The sequence below is a fragment of the Macaca thibetana genome, chromosome 6 (genome assembly GCF_024542745.1).
Source record: "Macaca thibetana thibetana isolate TM-01 chromosome 6, ASM2454274v1, whole genome shotgun sequence".
NCBI classification, from domain to species: Eukaryota; Metazoa; Chordata; class Mammalia; order Primates; family Cercopithecidae; genus Macaca; species Macaca thibetana.
In genome coordinates this window covers 97310892-97332084 of record NC_065583.1, presented here as the reverse complement: position 1 = coordinate 97332084, position 21193 = coordinate 97310892, and the positions used below count along the sequence as shown (strand labels likewise).

The 21193-nt window shown below is 34.8% G+C and overlaps 1 protein-coding gene across 1 annotated transcript in view; it reads right to left on the bottom strand.

Annotated features, from left to right (window-relative positions):
- The window catches only part of EDIL3 (EGF like repeats and discoidin domains 3), a 456634-nt gene that overhangs the window by 275242 nt on the left and 160199 nt on the right, over positions 1–21193 (bottom strand). The window contains exon 3 of the mRNA XM_050795163.1: positions 18564–18593. Coding sequence (XP_050651120.1) covers positions 18564–18593 — 30 coding nt within the window. The remainder of the gene's footprint in view (positions 1–18563; positions 18594–21193) is intronic.

Below are 21193 nucleotides of genomic sequence, written 5' to 3'. Positions count from 1 at the left end.
GTAATGTCTGCTCCCCTCTGCCTGTCACCATAAATAGAAGTAGTCTGAGGCTCTTACCAGATACAGATGCCAGCACTATGCTTCTTGTACAACCTTCAGAACTATGAGCCAAATAAACCTCTTAATTAATTCCCCAGCCTCAGGTATTTCTTTACAGCAACACAAATGAACTAAGGAAAGGATCTTGAGATGTGATCATCCTAGATTACCCAGATGGGCCCTAAATCCAATAACAAGTGTCCTTCTAAGAAACAGGAGAAAAGACACCGACAAAAGTGGAGAAGGTGATGTGAAGACGGAGGCAGAAATTGCAGTGAAGAGGTCACAAGTCAGTGAAGTCAAGGGATGCCCACAGCCAACACAAACTAAAAGAGACAAGGAAAAATTCTCGTCTAGAACCCTCAGAGAGAGCATGGCCTGGATTATGCCTTGACTTCAGAGTTCTAGCCTCCAGAACTGTGAGAATTAAATGAGTGTTGTTTTAAGCCACAGAGGTTGTGGAAATTTGTTAGCGCAGTCTCAGGAAACGAATACAGCTGTAGACAGTCAAAGCGATTAGAAGATGATATAAATCAGAAAATGTGACTGACATGACTGTAATTTGCACAGATCCAAATGGGTATGGTGTCTACATAAGGATCCTACAACACAGTTTCCATATTTTGTATAATTGAAACTGCTGTGCTCTTTTGATTGTGCGCTCTCTCTCTCTTCCTCTCTCTTTCTCTCCACTGTGACTTTGCTCTCTCTCTCTCTCTCTGTTGCTGTATGATCCCAAAGAGCATGATGTTATTTTTATGGGTATTTATCTATTGATACTGCACAGGTATTGATCCCTGATTCTGTCTTCAGCATTGCTGGAAATGCAATGGAAGGAAGAGTCCAGTTGAGAATGAGTTCCTATTACAGGTGAAGATACCATTCCAATCGCATCCAGTACATAATGAAGGAATTCAGATCCCTATAGGGATAGAAATGACTGCTTCTCCAACCTCTGTTCTATTCCTTCTTTCATACTCACAGAAATATGATTTATTTGGGAGAAATTAGTGGAGATTCTGGGATCTCACAGAGAATGGACTCCTTCCCAGTCACTTCTCAGTTACCTACCACAGAAAAACATTCCTAACAGATACACAAGTGAGAACTGCAAAGTGAGAAATCAATGTGGGTTACAGGAAACAGAAGATCTAAGATGAGAGGTGTGTAAAAGGCTGGATACGTTGCAGAGATCTGAAAGGGAAAGGAAAGCGCACTCCAGATAGACAAGCCTGGATTAAAGCTTTGGGGTGAGAATAAGCACAACATGTGTGACCTGGAATAGAGGAGACTGCCCTGCCTCCTAGAGAGAAGAAGCATGGATGTGATAGGATATTAAAACCAGGCACAGGTTTCATGGAGGGGAAGGAAAGAATGCCTTAAGGGAACAGTTTTTATTGGTTCTGTCATTTCCAGAATAAGAATACAATTAAGTGTGAATTAATAGTTTTAACTCTTAACCTACCACTACCCACCAAAGTGTCCAAGAACACTAGAGTCATTTGGTGAAACAAATAGAGAAGACAAAAAAATAAAAAATAAAATCACAGTTTGAAAATTCAAGTAACTTAAAAATATGCTAATCTTCCTCTTCTAACAGCTCTATAAATTCTCAGAAATTTTAAAAGTACGACAACTTGCTTGAGCATTCTGGCTACAGAATATCAGGCTGGTGATTATCATTCTGTAGGAACTTAACATTGATCAGTGTTTTCAGTGTTTTTTTGATGATCTTATAAATAAGACTTAGTAAAACTAACTCCTTGTGTTAAGATAGACAACAAAGATGCAGAATGCTAAAATGTTTCTGGAAAAAATAAATCCCTAACCATTCTGTTTATAATTTGTCTTATTTTAGTTTCATTTTACTTAGTAGCTGAGTACTTGCACAATTCCTCCTGACACATTTAAACACTAAATTATGAAATGTAATAGTTTCAAAGGTCCTCAGTCTTAAGTTGTCCTTTAAAGAACATCTCAAGCTTTGGCAAAAACCATTGGCTAATCTGTACAGTGGTTTTAATTCTTTGTTTTTATTATTGAGAAATGTATAGCTCATTCTTTTTCAAGAGCTTCTAGCAAAGCTTTAAAAGCAACCAATAATGTTGTAACATTTTAAAAACTGGATTAAAACCCTAGATTTTTTTTTATTTAGATTTACATCTAAAGAAAGAACAAAACAGGTGAATAGATACGAAACATATCTAAATCTTGTTGAATTCTAGCAGTTGAAGATCTACTTCAAATAAATATATTTTCTTAAAAAAAGGTATCTCATAAGAACACTATACCCAGGTATGTTTTATTTTATTTTTAAATATGTTACTTAAAGGTTTAAAAAATTCTCTCCATGTAATCTTGAAAATAAATTACTTGAAGATGTCTGTGAGCTTAATGAGACATGAATAACAATGCAATAATGAGGTAGTTATTGTATAAAGAAATTGCAGATCCTTTCCTAATTCCTTGTGGACCTCAAACTTAGGAAGCCAAGTGGATGTGCAGGCTTGCCCCTTCCCCCGACATGACCAGTGCTGTCCTCTGATCCACCACCTCCCTTAACCTTTCTGACTCTTTTACCCATACCCAGCATTAGATGATGGTGGTTATCATATTTGAGATGTCTTAAAATCACTGCTGCGGTTTCCTGCCAGTGATTACTAACAATGGCTAAATCGTTGCCATTGTTACAACACCACACTGAAAGAATTACTAAGCAAAAGTAATTTTCTTCTACTGCAGCAAAAGCAGAAAAACAAAGATCAATGTAATGGATTTTTTCTGCCAAGGAATTTAAATAATACAATTGTCCCTCAGTATTTGTGGGGGATGGATTCCAGGAACCCTCAGGGAGATAAAAATCCTCAGATGTTCAAGTATCTTATATAAAATGGCATAACATTTGCATATAACCTATGTATATCTCCCCCCACACTTTACATCATCTCTAGGTTACTTCTAACACCTAATACAATGTAAATAGTTGTTACACTCTATTGTTTCCTATTTATATTTTGTATTATTTTATTGTCTTTTGTGTTCAAATATTTTCAATATATGGTTGTTTGAATCCCTAGATGGGAAACCCATGGACAAGGACAGTTGCCTGTAATTTACAGCATCTTTAATATTCTTATCAAATTATTGGGATTCTCCTTTTATTTATTTCATCTATTTGCAAATATATCTATCATCATCCCTCTCTTTGTATCATCCTATAAGGAAGAAGTAAGTGTGATCTTTTTTTCTTTTTTTTGAGAGATGGAGTCTTGTATGTCACCCAAGCTGGAGTACAGTGGTGCAATCTCGGCTCACTGCAACCTTCACCTCCCAGGTTCAAGCAATTCTACTGCCTCAGCCTCTGGAGTAGCTGGAACTACAGACACATGCTGCCACACCTGGCCATTTCTTTTATGTTTTAGTAGAGACGGGGTTTCACTGTGTTGCCCAGGCTGGTCACGAACTCCTTGAGCTCAGGCAATCCGCCCACCCTGGCCTCCCAAAGTGCTAGGATTATAGGCATGAGCCACCGCACCTGGCCCTATGTGTGTTCTTGAGTTAATAATGCAATAAAGTCAGCATAAAATCTGTATGGCTTAATTTATTCATTAATTTGAACATACAACAAATATTTATGAAGCATCTACTACGTATCAAACACTTGTTCTAGAAGGAGGGGATTCAGTCATGAACAAATATAGACAAAAAATATGCCAGCCCTTAGGAGTTTTTATTTAGCCTGGACAGAAATAAATAAGTTACATAAGTAAGATGGGCAGATATTTTAAAAACAACATTAATAATATTAAACATATGCAGGCAAAAGACTGACAAAGTGGAGAACATGTGAACTTTTTAGAGACAAAGGAAGGTCTCTCTGAGAATGCACCTTCATGTGAAGACATGAAGGATGTGACTGAGTAGTCATGCAGATACATGCAAGAGAAGTCCTTCAGGCAACCCACCTGTGAGTGCCAAGCCCTGCCTATAAGAACAATGTGTCCAGGGTTTATGTCTCATCAGGGCCAGATGAGAGGTACTAGAGGACCTGGGCAGAAGAGTCATAATAACTAATGACTAATAACTAATGATGGGTGCTCACAGCCTTGTAAAAGAATCAAGCTGCCAGCTTTTTTGAGAAGAGACTGAAGAGGGGCCTAGAGTACCAGCAAATCCATGAGTGAGAAGATGCTGCCTTGGACTATTTTTTTAGAGTTTGGATATATTTTTAAAATGAAGCTAAAAAGACCTGGCGGACTAAATGTAGAGAGAGGGTGTCATCAAAATAGACCTTAACGATTTTGGCTTAAGCCATTGACACGAAGCCTGTAAGAGGAGCTAGATTAAGGCAGAATATATATTTTTAATGCAAGTATGTAAAATGGATGAAGGCAGTCAGGGAGATTTTCATTTCCTATTTTATTCTTTTCCACAATGTTTATGTGATTCATAAACTGCTGTAGTGATCAGAGAGGCATTTAAAATAATATATAAAGTTTTGCACATATTATAATGTATAATTTTATAATATATGCATAACAAAAAGTTGAATAACTCTATATAACTTTTACAATTACAAGAAATATATGACATTTAAAACTCTTTAGAAATGAATAAAAAGGCTGAGTTTGCTGCTGTAAGATAAGCACCAGTTTTTCCAGAGAAGCTTGAACTTGAATCCTGATTCTGTTACTTGCTTACTACGTAACCTTGCACATATTTCTTCATACGCTTGTTCTCCTCTTTAAATTCTATATATGCAGTATTTGTTAACTGTGAAAATTAAGCAAAATACTCTACAGAGAGGCCTCTGCATATTGACGGAATAAAAAAATCATAATCAGGCCGGGCGCGGTGGCTCAAGCCTGTAATCCCAGCACTTTGGGAGGCCGAGGCGGGTGGATCATGAGGTCAGGAGATCAAGACTATCCTGGCTAACATGGTGAAACCCCATCTCTACTAAAAATACAAAAAACTAGCCGGGCGAGGTGGCGGGTGCCTGTAGTCTCAGCTACTTGGGAGGCTGAGGCGGGAGAATGGCGTGAACCCGGGAGGCGGAGCTTGCAGTGAGCCGAGATCACGCCACTGCACTCCAGCCTGGGAGACACAGCGAGACTCCATCTCAAAAAAAAAAAAAAAAAAAAAAAAAAAAAAAAATCATAATCAAAATTACAATATTAATACGGCAAACAGCAAAGAGAATAATGACAGGAAAAATAGTAGCTTAGATTTCCTGTGCAGTCCCTATTACAGGATGAGCAACACTGCGATGAGCTCTTTACGTGTATTGTTGAGTGCGATCTTTACAGCAAACCTCTAAGGTGGGTGCCCTTATTGTCCCATTTTACAGAGGAGGAAAAGTTAACTTGTAGAAAGAAAATACTTCATAGACAGTAGACAGCTATTTGTCAGAAGACAAAAGCCCCTGAAGTTGCAGACCTGAAGGCCCATGGCGTTTTATCCTATCCATCCTATCCAGAAAGTTGAATGTCTTCCCTGAGCCAGGAAATCTCCATAATAGTAAGTAAATACCTCTCCATACTCATGTAAGATTTAACATTGGAGTAAATCCAAGGACAGCCAAAAAAAAATTATTCAGGCAAATGGAGATGCTCTTAAAGATGAATCCAGCTAATGCAGGGAGGACTAGAAATTAAAGAAACCTCTAAGTCTAAGTCTGCACAGATAGAGGCCAACATTAATTGTGATTAAACATTGGAAATAATGTTCAATCTATTTTCTCTGAAACACATTCTTTGGTAAATAAAATAGTTTGTGTTTATATTTTTTCTGGTTCTCTGTGATAGTTAAATTTTACATGTCAATTTGGCTAGGCTATGGTGCCCAACTTGTTGGTCCAATACTAATATAGATATTTCTGTGAACATATTTTGTCGATGTGATTAATATCTACAATCGGTTGTCTTTTTTTTTTTTTTTTTTTTTTTTTTTTTTTTTTGAGACGGAGTCTTGCTCTGTCACCCAGGCTGGAGTGCTGTGGCCGGATCTCAGCTCACTGCAAGCTCCGCCTCCCGGGTTCCCGCCATTCTCCTGCCTCAGTCTCCCGAGTAGCTGGGACTACAGGCGCCCGCCACCTCGCCTGGCTAGTTTTTTGTATTTTTTAGTAGAGACGAGGTTTCACCGTGTTAGCCAGGATGGTCTCGATCTCCTGACCTTGTGATCCGCCCGTCTCGGCCTCCCAAAGTGCCGGTTGTCTTTAAGTAAAAAAGATGACCCTTGCTAATAGAGTTGGGTCTCATCCAGTGAGCTGAAGGCTTTAAGAGCAAAAACTGATTTCCCTGAGAAGAGGAGCCTCAAGAGTCTAACACAGAAATCCTCCCTGAATTTCCAGCTTCTTTGCCCTATACATGTTAGACTTGCCAGCACTCACAATCACATAAGCCAATTCCTTAAAATAAATCTACTTACCCATGTATCTATTACACACACATGCACACACACACACACACACATCCTTTTGGTTCTGTTTCTCTGGAGAACTGTATAACCCTGAGAGATAAACTCTTTTCCTTTTTAAATCATTTCCCATTTATATAATTTTATTCCCATGAATAATGGTATCTTTATTACTTTTTTAACTTTGATGCTTTTCCAGTGCTTGGTGTTACTTTGGGTTTAATTTCTGGCTTGTCTTCTAGCATTCTAAAGGTCAACAGCACAAAATCTAAGTATTAATAATTCAAAATGAAAAGAAAATTACGAAATTTCAAAAGACATTTAATCAAAATTTGATTTACACCTCTAGGACTATCTTTCAACATTATAACACAAGTTTTAAAAAGTTGAATTTTTAATGCTGCAGCAACATATAAACAAATATTAAGTCACTTTTTTCCCAAGCTTAAAAATTTGACTAAATTTGAATGGTTATTCTCTATTTTAAAGATAAAATTATTGTGTTTTGGCTGTATGTCATTTTTATATCTAATAAGATAATATCAACCTAACATAACTAATGACAGTATTTAATACTCTTAGGAATGTTCTAGACAATGCAGTTTAACAATTTTGTCAGTTTTTAAAATGTGAGAGAGAAGGATTATAGTAAGCAGTTCCTCAGAAATAAGGCTGAGTAAATTTAGTTGTTCCTATAGAAACCAATCATTAAAGTTTAAAAAGAAAAGATTGGGGGTGGAGGCGGAGTGAAGTGGCTGAATAGAAGCCTCCACCAATTGTCCTCCCTGCAAGAACACCAAATCAACTATCCACACAACAAAGCAAACATAAGAACCAAAAATCAGCTTAGGTAGCAGCTCAGCCACAGTTGGGCAGAGCACCAAGCAGGCTCCTGAGAGCCCAATTCCAGGCCGTGGCTTTTGGACAGTGTTTCTTGACCTGTAATAGACCAGAGGGGAGACTGGTGCCCTGAAGGGAGTGTCCCAGGCCTGACAGCACTCACCACAAGTTGACGACTGAAGGGCCCTGGGGCCTGGAATGAACATTGGCTATAGCCAGGCAGTACTCACTGTGAGCCTGGGGCAGTGGTGGCCATGGGGAGAGAGTCTGCTTGTTGTGGAAAGGGGAGGAAAGAGTGGGAAGGACTTTGTCTTGTGCCTTCTGTGCCAGCTCAGCCACAGCAGAAGAGAGTACCTCAGGACCAGGAGGGAATTTGCCACCCTGAAGCAAAGGACACAAGCCTGGCTGGCTTTGTCACCTGCTGATTGTAGAGCCCTAAGGCCTTTAGCAAACACAGGAGGTAGCCAGGCAGTGTGGTTACTGTGGGCCTTGGGTGAGATCTAGGGCTGTGCTGGCTTCAGGTCTGACCCAGTGCTATCCCAGTGTTGGTGGCCACAGAGGTGCTTGTGTCACCCCTACTCCAGCTCCAGGCATCTCAGAACAGAGAGAGAGACTCCTTTTGTTTGGGAGAAAGTAGGGGAAGAGATCCCGAGAGTTCTTCTGCATAGTATCCAAGACCATACGAGTCAATAATGAGGGGAATTTTGGAAACTACACAAATACATGGAAATTAAACAAAATGTTCCTGAATGACTACTGAGTCAATGAAGAAATTAAGAAGGAAATTTTAAAAATTCTTGAGACAAATGATAATGGCAAGTAGGTCTATGAAAAGGTGCTCAGTAGCATTGATCATCAGAGAAATGCAAATCAAAATTACAACATATAGGCAATATTATTATAAATGACAGTGAGGATGTGGAGGAAAGGCAACCCTTGTATTATACACTGTTGGTGGGAATGTATCTTAGTACAACCACTTACAGAAAACAATTTGTAGTTTCCTCAAAAAACTAAAACAGAACTACCAGATGATCCAGAAATCCCACTACTAGGTATATACCCAAAAGAAAGGAAATCAGTGTATCGAAGAGACAGCTGCACTCCCATGTTTACTGCAGCACAATTCTCAACAGCCAAGATTTGGAAGCAAACTAAGTGTCCATCTACAGATGAATGGATTTTTAAAGTGTGGTACATATGAACAATGGAGTACTATTCAGTCATAAAAAAGAATGAGATCCTGTCATTTGCAATAACATGGATGGAACTGGAGATCATTATGTTAAATGAGATAAGCCAGGTACAGAAAGATAAACTTTGCATATTCTCACTTATTTACAGGAGCACTTATTTACAGAGATAGAGAATAGAATGATGGTTACCAGAGGCTAAAAAGGGTAGTACAGGGGGCAGGGGGGTGGGGAGTGGGGATGGTTTATGAGTATAAAAATATAGGTAGATAGAATGAATAAGATCTAGAGTTGAATAGCACAGCAGGGTAACTGCAGTCAACAATAATCTATAGCACATTTAAAAATAACTAAAAGAATATAATTGGATCATTTCTAACACATAGGGTAAATGCTTGAGAAGATGGATACCCCACTTTCTGTGATGGGATTATTACTAAATGTATGCCTTCATGAAAATATCTCATATTTCCCATGAACATATACATCTACTATGAACCCACTAAAATTAAAACTTAAAAGAATTAAAAGATCAGTTCAATACAGATCAGTTCAGTACAGATAGTGCACATCCAGTTTTGGCACACTTGAAAATGTTTATATAGAACAAGATAAAATAAAGGCTATGGTGAAGCTGGGATTTTAAAGGTTACAATGCATGACAATGCACATATGAATATACATTTTAGTATTATTGAGATGTACATCAAATTTAGTTTTCAATAATCAGATTCTCAGGGTCTCATAGTTTTTATAAAATAGGATGAAAAACATAGCAATGTATAGAAAAATAACCATGAAGGTAGTTAAAGTGACAAAGAGATGTTATAACCATCATTTCCAATTGGCTTCGTTGATTGGTCACCTAGTGTGCATTTCTCTGATTCTGTTCTTAAGGAGTACCCTCATTTTTGTTCATGTACCCACACCTTAGTCACATAGCTCATAATCTTCAAAGAAAGCTAAAATAAATCTCATACTCCATGGGACAATCTTGATTGGCTGACTTTTTCAAGATAAACAGAAGGGATCTAAGTCTGTCCAGTCAGAGTGATCTCAGGACTCTTGCCTTGAAAGCATTTTTGTGCCCTCTCTGGTCGTGCATAAGGATGCATATGGCCACAGTAGCTGTTGGCAGACATATTACAGCCATGGAGAAACCAGTGTTACTACTAAGATAAATTTTCTGCCACAGAAGATAGAACAGAAATATTGGAAAAGAAGAAGAGAAACCAGACTTTTAGTAATATCATTGAGCCAACTGTTCTCAACTCTGCGTGAGTTATTATTTAATCTATATTAATCTATATTAAATTGAATTTTCTGTTACCTAGAACTAAGGAATCAGGTCACAATACATAATAACTGTTTTTGAATATATGTATTGCTAGATATTAACATCTGTAACTGAAAATATAATGGTTTTAAGGCGGTACCATGAGAGATTTAAATTTTACATAACAATAAGATTTTATTATTTTAATTGTTTATGCTAACTCTGATTTTACAGTTTGGGGGAAAGATGATGGATTATACAACTACATTCATAGATATGTATGTCAAGATGTAAAGATACTATTTTTCACTCTTGTGATAGTTTAATTCTTCCACTTGTCTAAAGAGAAAGATGTGTATACAATTTTCCAAAGTCCCTACTGGCACCATGATCCTGTTCTACAGCAAAGTTTATTTTAGTAAAAATATGAAATAACACATATAACAGGAACTTAAATTACAATTATTTGTCTCACAGGTAAACATCACTATCACACATCTATCAAGAAGGAAGTTTAATTTTGTTTAAAAAAAAAAGGAAATGTAAGCACTATTTGGTCTTTCCACTACTGTCTTAGTAAACTGACCAAAGTCACATCTTTAGAAGCAGTGATTTTTTTCCCCTGTTCCTCTGAGAATCTACGAATAATTACTTCTATCTGATTTTTAAATATTGTAGCATTTTTTTGGTTTTTATATATTAGGTTTTAATATTTGAGCCTGATTAGAGTATATTTATGAACAAGAATATACTCAATAAAACAATTAGTAAAGTTCCTCCAGGCACTAGAGGGAAAATATGCATTTATGTATAAAACAGGAGATAAATTTGTAACAAATGTAAGGCAAACAAAAATGAGAATGTGAAGTTCTATTTCAGACCCCAAGGAAATAAAATACTAAAATCAGAATGCACAAACAACTCTTGCTCATTAGAAAATAATGTGATAAAATATCATTTATTTTCAAAATGCATGAGTTATAGAATAAATTGAGCATAGTCAGCCATGCCAAATTAAACTCCACAAGAAAATGAGAAAGAAATCTGAAAGATATCTGTAGCATAGTTAAGAAAATAAAAAATTCACCATAAACAGAAATGATGTTTTTGTGGAACTAAAATTAAATATTTCAAAAGTTAGAGAAAATATCTAATCACTCTGTATCCTGTGTGTATACACAAAATACGTATTTGTTTTATGAATGACTTTTAACTTGCTAATATAAAACCACAGCTTCAACTCTTTACTACTGCTAGCCCATATTCTATTATTAACCTTTGTATATGAAAATAGTATTGTTCTTAGGTATACTTCTTCAATGTCAAAGCTAGTAATTTAAATGATTAAAATATTAAAAATTTAAAGGAACTGGTGAATGTATGAATGCATTGGTATGCCAAATCACCATTTTCTTCATCTCTATGGACATCACAGAATTCATAATAAATATTTTATCAGCTACTATGTCCAGTGATCTCTATCATCACTACCAGTTGGAATGAACTGATAAGACGTCACATACACAGCTTTACATTTAAGTAAATTACAATAATTTTAACTTTATAAATATATGAAGAACACTATGGCTTTTGTATTTTTATGTTTTAATATGATTGTCAAAAGGATTATCTTTTTGATATCCTAACGTGTGTGAGGTGCCATCTCATTATGGTCTTCACTGGAATTTCACTCAGTGATGTTGAGCACCTTATCATACATCTATTGCCATTCTCATGTCTTCTTTGGAGAAATGTCTATTCAGATTCTTTGCCCACTTTTTAACTGGTTTGTTTTTCTATTTGCAATTGACTCATGTGAGTTTTCTATGTATTTTGGATATTAATCCCTTACCAGATATATGGCAAATATCTTCTCACAATCTGCAGGCTGTCATTTTATTATCTTGATTGTTTCCTTTGTTGTGCAGAAAAATTTTAGACTCATGTGGTCCCACTTGTTTGTTTTTGCTTTTGCTACCTGAGCTTTTGCTGTGACATCCAAAAAATCATAGTCAAGGGGCTATTCCTCTATAGTTTTTTCTTCTAGGAGTTTTATGTTTTCAGAGCTTATAAGTTTTCAATCTATTTTGAGTTCATTTTTATACGTTATATAAGACAAGGGTCCAGGGAATCTTTGAACACTCTTTGTGAGAATGTAATCTGGTGCAGCCATTATGGAAAATAGTATGGAAGTTCCTCAAAAAAATTAAAAATCTAATTACTATATGACCTAGCAATCCCTCTTCTGGGTATATGCCCAGATCAAATAATATCATACAGATATCTGCACTCCCATGTTCACTGAAGCATTATTTGTAGGAACCAACTTTTAAACAATCTGAGTGTCCATTGATTAATAGATAAGAAACTTACATAATAGAATATTATTAAGCCTTATAAAAGAAGGTGATTCTGCCATTTGTGACAATGTAGATGAATCTGGAGGAATTATGCCAAGTTTAAAAAGCCAGACACAGAAAGAAGAATGCTGAATGATCTCACTTATATATGAAATCTAAAAAAAATAAAATTTGAATACATAGAAATAGAGTAGAATAGTGGTTACTGGAGATGGGGATAAAGAATGGGGGAAATGTAAGTCAAACGGTACAAAGTTGTTATGTAGGATGAATAAGCCTAGAGATCTAATGCACAATATGAGTACCATGACACTAATATTGTATTACATAATAGCAATTTGCTGAGAGAGTAGATTGTCAGTGCTCTAACAACACACACGAAGATAACAACATGAGGTGATGGATATGTAAATTTTTCTGACTATAGTAATCATTTTACTATATATGTATTTAACACATCACATTGTATATCTTAAATTTATACAAAAAAAGAACAAAATATTTTTACCATTTACATATATCTGAAAATTCCCTTTTTAATGTTTTCATTATTATATGAGTTAATCTAATATTAATAGGTACTTTTATAGAAATCCAAACTCAGTTCCACTTGTAGTATTAAAAAACTGCCAAAGTAATTAAAAACCTCCCCTTAGGCAAGAGAAGAGGGAAAAAATAAAATGCAAGCTTTTTATTTGAGGTGATATGAACAAAACAATAAGTTATGGTTTTAATTCGTTTTAACCACCGACTTACTGTATAGCTGCAAGATCTCTACTGTGTCATTTTCTAAGTGATTTTGGTCCCATCCACTAATTTTCCATTCCCAGCCCTGTTTTAAATGATTTCCTTGAGGGATGAATGAATGATTTCCTTGTGATAAATGAATGATATTTCTAAATATTCAAAATTATAGCTAGTAAGACCAAATAAATTAAAAGCAATGAGGAAATTGTGACAATAAACTTGATTTGCTACACCTTATAGTTAATTATATTTTATATAGTTTATTTTTAGTAGTCAATATTCAAATTTATATGTCTTATTCTTCTTCAAAGGAGATAGAAATAAGTATTGTTATAGTCAGTTTATGAAGTGTCTATTGAAAAACTTAAATAAAAGCTAAATGAAAATTGGATTTGTGCAAAATAAGGAAAGCAATCACCGACAACTTTGTTTCAAGGTGTTATTTGATTTTACCTTTCAAAAATACATGTCATATGTTCAGGTGAATGTTGTTAATTTCAAAGTTGTAATCTTATCTGTATTTCATACCCCCTCACATTCTTAATATTTGCAAATCTTTGTTTTTAAAGGCATATATATTAGACCAAAGGCAGATAAATATAGTAGCACAGTTCAGAGACTATAAAATAATAGTTGATGTTGCAATCCCATAAGCAGATTCAGAAGGAAGTTTCAAGAAAGTAGTTTCCAAAAATTATTTGTGCAATAGCAATATAATTAGATTAAATATATCACTTCTAAAAGTGATGCATTTTGGGGTGCAGTTTCTGCTTTAAAAGTGTGAATCTCATTAGTTTGTAATTACATCTTAAAATATAACTCAGATTGAAGAAATTTCTCTATAGTTCATTGATGTGTTTTTATACTCAGTAAAACAAGATGCTTAAATATCTGAATGTAAGATTCAAGTAGGATAAATAAAAAGAAGCTTCTGGTAGCTAAAGAAGCAGATGTTAAGTGAATCTGTCCTCATAACTCAGATGTTACAAAATATGGTCTTTTAGGCTAATATATTCTACCAGAACATTCAGAACTGAAAGTGATTAACAAGCCAATGCTTCACAATCAATAACGGGATGCATGCCTACTATTACAAATGCAGATATGATGTATTATGCATCCCCTCTACGAGTCAACATTTTAAAACACTGATTAAGCACTTGCTATTTGCAAGGCAATTTAGAAGTTCAAATAAAAGAATGTGGGTACATAAGAAGAAATAACCAAAGACAGAATGTGATTGTCTAAAGTATAAGAATATTTTCATTCTGAAATTTATTTTATTAAATATAATCTGAGTAACATGGGAACAAAGTGGAGGGATCAATTATCTGTTTTAATGAGGCAGTCTTTCAATAATTCAAAATATAAGGCAAATCAATTGTATTCCATTGTAAAGAAGAAATCCATATTTTTTTAGCATTATAACACAAATAAAACACTAATGTCTCCCTAATTTTCTCATTTATTGTCTTCCTGATGTTTTTCATTCTATGTTATTGAAGATAAATATCTATTATTTACTTTAAAAATAGTTATAAACAATGATAATATATCATAACTATTTAATTATAATTAACCCAACTCTGTGTGCCTATGGAATTAAAACAACCTACATTTGTCATATAATATCAATACATTAAAAATGTTTACTAAATAGTATGATTGAGTGGTAATATCCACTAGGAACTTACATTTTTAGATAAGTCATGTATAGATTTGTTCAAAAAATTATCATTTTAAAATTCAAAATTCATACATTAACAACTATTAATCAGGATGCTGTGACTTTTTGGCAGGAAAAAAATCCTATTTATTTTATTATTTATACCATTACTTTGAGAAGTGGCTTATCACCAATTAGAAAAATAAATATTTAATTTATAGAAATTAACATATATATTTGAAGGAGACACTGTCCAACCTGGAAGAGTATGAACCTGGTAATGATATTATATGGGGACTTGTGAAAGCTGAATTAACGTATATTTTTTCTGGCAAACAAAAGATTTCATTTCATTGACAACTGAAACAAAATGGAGAAATAACAGGGAAGAGAGATAAGTTAAAAGAGGACAATAAAAATAAATCTGAGCTTGGAAAATATCATTCTGCATCAATTCTGTTGGTGAAAGAAGATAAGAGTGAAAACAGAATATTAATGTTGTAATAAATATATTATGAATAACAGCTATAAATTAAAGATATATATTTGATATATATGATTACTAAAAAATATAAGTGAACAGGATAATAACTATTGCTTTAAAAAAATAAGTGTTGAAAAATTCAGGTCAAGAGATACTACAATGAACTCAAAAATTTCAATCCAATTTTCATAATTATTCATATTCCTTATGAAATCAATTATTTGCAAATCTGATAATATTTTGCCAAATGTTTTAATATACTCTTTTTATTATACAGCTTGATAAAATTAAAAGAAAAACATTTGTTTCCCATTGTCTGTTTTTTATACAAAAGGAGTGTCTGCTTTACTAAATGACACATTTTCTCAATGTTAGTATAATCCATATGTGAAATTATGTAGCTAAATATTCCTTAAGAGCACGTTTGTTCTATTTTAAAAGTCTATGCTAAAATCACAACAAAAACATCTGTTCATATCTAGAAATGAAAGTATTTTTAAAACATAATTTAAATTCTATGATGTGCATATCACTCTGGAGGAAGATGAGTATTTTGAAGAAAAAACGTTCAGTTGCATTTCACAAAAAGATCTTCTTAGTGAGCAGAGAAGTTATGAAAATAGATTTAGAATAAGAAAAGTACACAAATAGCTACATTATACTTACATACAGCTTACACTGGGTTACAATTCACTTTCTTTATACAAAATAATAATTTTGTAATAGCATCAACACTGCTTGGCAGGCGACTTAGTAAGGTGTGGGTAGCAGACAGGAGAAATGAAAATGAATTGGGCTAGGAAATGATGGCTGCTGTCAAGGATTGACACCCAAAGAGAAAGTCCAATTAAAGTTAAGAAATACAGACAGAGGAAGTCCTAGCCAGAGAAGTCTAACATCCAGAATCTAAAAGGAACTTAAACCAACAAGCAGAAACCAACCCCAGTAAAACATGGGCAAAGGACACAGACAGACACTTTTGAAAAGAAGATATACAAGAAGCCAACAAGCATATGAAAAAATGCTCATCACTTAACAGAGAAATGCAAATCAAAAACCACAGCGAGATACCATCTCACACCAGTCAGACATTATTAAAAAATCAAAAAACAACAGATGCTGGCAAAGCTGTGGAAAAAGAGAACACTTACTGTTGGTGGTAACGTAAACTAGTTCAGCCACTATAGAAGGTAGTTTGGAGATTTCGCAAAGAACTTAAAACAGAGCTACCATAAGATCCAGCAATCCCATTACTGGGTATGTACTCAAACGAAGACATATCATTATACCAAAAAGACACATGCACTCAGGTTCATTGCTGCACTATTCACAATAGCAAAAACATGGAATCAAATTAGGTGCTAATGGTGGATTGGATAAAGAAAATGTAATACATATAAATTACAGAATACTATACAGTCATGAAAAAGAATGAAATTATGTCCTTCTCAGCAACATGGATGGAGCTGGATGCCATGATTAAAAAAATAATGCAGTATCAGAAAACTAAATACCATATATTCTCACTTATGATTAGGAGCTAAACATTGAGCATACAAGGATATAAACCTGGGAACAATAGACCCTGCAGACTACTAGAGAGTGTAGGAGAGGAAGGGGGTGTAGGTTGAAAAACTACCTATTGGATACTATCCTCCCTACCCAGAAGCAATATACCCATGTAACCAATCTGCACATGTGCCCCCTGTAACTAAAGTGAAAATAATAATAATAATAACAATAAAGAAATCCAGTGTGTATTTTATACTTATATTAAATTTCAATTTGGAACAATGGAGTGTTCAATAGCCCATGTAGCTAGTGACTACCCTATTGGACAACACAGACCTGGAGTTTTTCTGGAAGAGGACTCAAGAAACAGTTAACAGGAGTTGCCTCTCAGGAAGAAAACTAAGAGACTAGGGGTATAAAGAGAGAGCAACCTTACTTTTAACCACAAACACTTCTGTCTTGCTTGAATTATGTGTCAAGTATATGGATTGTCTATATAGAAAAAATACACCACAATAGACAGACACACAGACAGAGTCTTTGGGCAACACTAACAACAGCAAAGCTTCAAAGTCAGGGCAAACAAAGCAGAAACTAGGCAGAGGAAACTCGAAAACAGATGAGTTGGCTATTGAGTCATGTGATTAGGTTGGTCCTAAAACAGGCTACAGAATACTGCCTAGAGTGGGAGAAATATGATAGGAGTTCCTATCCAAATCAGGTTATAGACTATCTAACAATATTATGAAAATGAAACATCAATTGAGAGTTTGTCTGAATCTCTGATTCCATTTCAAAGGCAGTTATAGTTGTAATGAGTACCATGCAACATGACATTTATATATATCCTTGGAATTTATCCGATAAATGTAAGATATTTATTTTGTTTTATTCCACTGAAACTTTGATCTTTTGCATTTACTCGTACAGGTAAAATCCTTGTACAGTTTTGCATGGAGATAGAAGTCATGAAGCCATGCTAGTTGAAATAAGTCGAGTCTATGAATTGAACTGACCCTATCTTGTATCTGAGTTCCAATAACTGGGCTATTTTCCCCCCTTCCATATAAGAAAGCACCATTCTGACCATTAATTTCAGGAGCCCCTTCCTGCTCTTGTCTCTCAGGCCTAACTCCTTTTCTCAATTACTAAAAGGAATCCATCTAATGCTGAGGTCTTTTCTGTTCAGACCAACCACGAACTGCCTACATCTCAGAGATTGACTCTATTTTTTTCCGATGTTGTTGGTATGTTAGTCTGGTCTTTTATTAATTAATCAAGTGAGCTTTTTCTTCCCATTTTATTCTCATAATTGTGTCTGGTTTTTAGTCTCTCTGGCATTTCTCTGACCTGTCTCACTGTCCTGGAACCATGTTGAAAGTGGTTCTCTACCATTTGCATTCTACCATTTGCATTCTTCATTGCACATGGTTCAGGCCACAGCCTGTGTTTGATAAATACTAATTAGCTGGATAAGGAACTAAGTCATGATGCCAAGTTGCAGGATTATTAAATTATAATTGTAAAAATTACATTTTTAAAATAAAATGAATGAGGCAGACATAGTTTCTACCCTTAAACCTAGTGAAGAGGATGTCTGATGCCAGTTATATATGTGACAGTGCTGTATTCTCTCATGAAAGGTATTTCTCAAAGTTTATTTTACCATTTTCCTCTTTTTTAATTTTAATTTTATCATTCTACTCATTGTATTATTTTTCTGTATTTTTCTCAATGTTCTCATTTTCCAATTTTCCTTATTGTTTAATGTCAGTCTGCTATTGTGTATTGTGTTTTCCTCTGTATTAGTTTATTTCAAGACTTTTCTCCTTTTATTCAAAACTCTTAACCAACATCATGTAGTCTGGCACAGCATAGTGGGCTCAGCAAATATAAAAGTAAATAAATAAACAAACAAACCTGTGCCAGTTTTCTGGTTGAAATCTGAGAAAATATTCAAAAGGTTGACTCTCTATTATTAAAGGCATGACATTAAATAAGAAATATCTTTATAACATAGGAACTTTACCTGCTGAAGTTGGTTCTTCTTCATCTGATGCTGTAAGAGGAAAAGGTGAAATGAGGATGGGGTAGAAGTGAAGGGAGGGAGAAGTGGGGAGAGAGAAAGAGAAAAAGAGATATTGAGATTGAACATAAATATATTTCACATTTCCAAACACTAACTACAAGTCCCTGACTTGTACTTTTGTGTATACATTAGAAAATTGTCATTATTTAATAACAGATTAATGAGTATTCACGTTAAATCAAAATATATATGCTCCTATACTTTAAAATACCTATTAATATTTATTAGAAAAAAACATTGAATTGTCTGAAATTGATTTTCCTTTGCAAGCAAGATTAACTTTAGTTAATCTGAGTGTAAATTATTATAAATATTATTGCTGAAAAATATGAATTGTATATAACATAGAGCTAGCCCACCATCAATTTTCTGTTTGGCAAAGAGGAATTAAAAGTCATGGTTGATAGTCAAAAATTGTGTTCCATGAGATAGAAGTTATAAGAAAGGAAGAATTAAACTTCAGGGTAACTCAAAATCACTTCGGACTTTTTCAAAGTAAAACATGAAGATTTCAGTTCTCTCTCTCGCTCTCCATGTTTCTGTGTGTGTGTGTGTGTGTGTGTGTGTGTGTGTGTGTGTGTCATATACCACACACTTCAAAATGTAGTAGTGATGATTCTGTGGTAAGAACACAGGAACCTGCATTTTAAAGAGTGATCCCAGGTGGTTCTGACTTATGTTCTGCAGCCCACACATGGATACACACAGACATTATAAAAGAGAAGGCCACAATATGAAAATAAAATTTTATCCTTGGGTAGTGGTTGCCAACCCTGTAAGTATATTAGAATCCCAAATTCTGGGCTCCACATAGAACCAATTAAGTTAGAATCTTTACATGGTATTAACTTGTAGCCAAGATTGTGGTATTACTAGGCAATATCAATATAAGGTAACATTAACTGTAACTCATAAACGTGTGAATCATGTTGATTCCTGCTTTAAGAGGTAGGAAGGTTTGAGAGCAGCAAGACTCCAAGGGCAATAACCTACTGCCCTATGTATGTGGAGGATGGAGCATAGCAATTACAAGAGTGAAAAAAAAAGTTTGTCTGAAGCAGCTTCACAATTTTGCCTAGAATCCATCTATTCACTTTTATACTTCAACACGCACTCTGTGAGGAAGTATTTCTGCTCTGTGCAGAAGTACAGTTTACCCAGAATATTACCGTTGAATTATATGACACAAGCCAGTACTATTTCACTTGATTCATGGAGTTTTAAACTAAAAATTTACTCAGCTGAATTGCTTATAAAGGAACTTTGTTCCCAGTGGATTCGTTAATCAAGGTATCACTGTGGAGCCAGGGAGTGGTCTCCACTCTTTTCCGTTAAGGTTGCATCTGCGCAGAGTACACATTAGACAAGCTGACTTTGTGTCCTGACAGTATTTTCCTCTCACACTGTTTGGCTCGCCTCCTTGGCACATAAAGAAATGGAGAGAGCAAACACAGTTGGCATGCATGGCGTGGAGAACATAAATATTTTAAAAGCTGTTTGCCACTTTATCATGTCCAAAATATATCATAACATGCTCAAAGAGGGGAAAAAATGGTAGCTTCCAGGAATTCCCTTTTAGAAAAATACCACAGGGGCTTGTAGAAGTGCTGACTTAGATGAGTTATTGTTAACAAAAATCTAGAGATGCAAAAGAAAAAAACAATCCTTACACTTATGGCTGGTCACTGTATCTGTGTGAACTCATTTAATTGACAAAACAACCAATGAGATTAAAATATTTCTCATTTGATAAAGGAAAGTACAGAGGTTCAGAGTGACTGAACAATCTGTGTGAGTTCAATTTGAATTTGAGCTCATGTCAGTGCGACTTTAAAACTGAACTCCTTCTGCTATGCCTTATTGTCTCACAAAGTGCTGATTCCGTTTCTACTTAAAGATAAAAACCAGATAACACACAGCTTATTGAAATTCACTAGGTATTATTTAAAGTGTTGGATCATGGGAAGGTTATGCTCCTAATAATCTTAGCTGGACTTAAGCATAAAACTGGGGGAGAAAATAAAGAAAAATTGATACAGAGGCTGAGGAGAGAAATCCTTTCAAGAAATGGAGTTCTTCTTTGGAAGCTTCTCCATTTCCCTTACAATCCAGGGACAGACATAGGCAGCTGAGATCCTGACTGGTTAAACAAAGCACCCTAAAGAAGTGATGTCTAAGGAAGGAAGATTGGAAGTTGCTAAGATTTTACTCTTCCATTTTGTAAGAATAAGCAAGAAATTTTAAGAATGAACTAGCAAGTACAGAAATTAAGACAATTCCCAATTTAGTAAGAGTCATAGTAATCAGAACCTTCGAAAAGCAAATCCCACAGGGCAAACTGTGTACCAGTCTACACTTGAATTTGCAATACCTGAAAGTATCTCTGTTACAAATTAACACAATTACAGCCAGCAAATACACAACTTTGCAAAGATTTATCTTTCTATGAAACTTCTACATAGCAGTGCTTCCTTGATATGGGTAGATGTCATTAACCAATATACTATTCACACTCATAAAGGCATATACACAAGGGTTAGTACTGGTAATAATTCAGCTTTAGTTATATC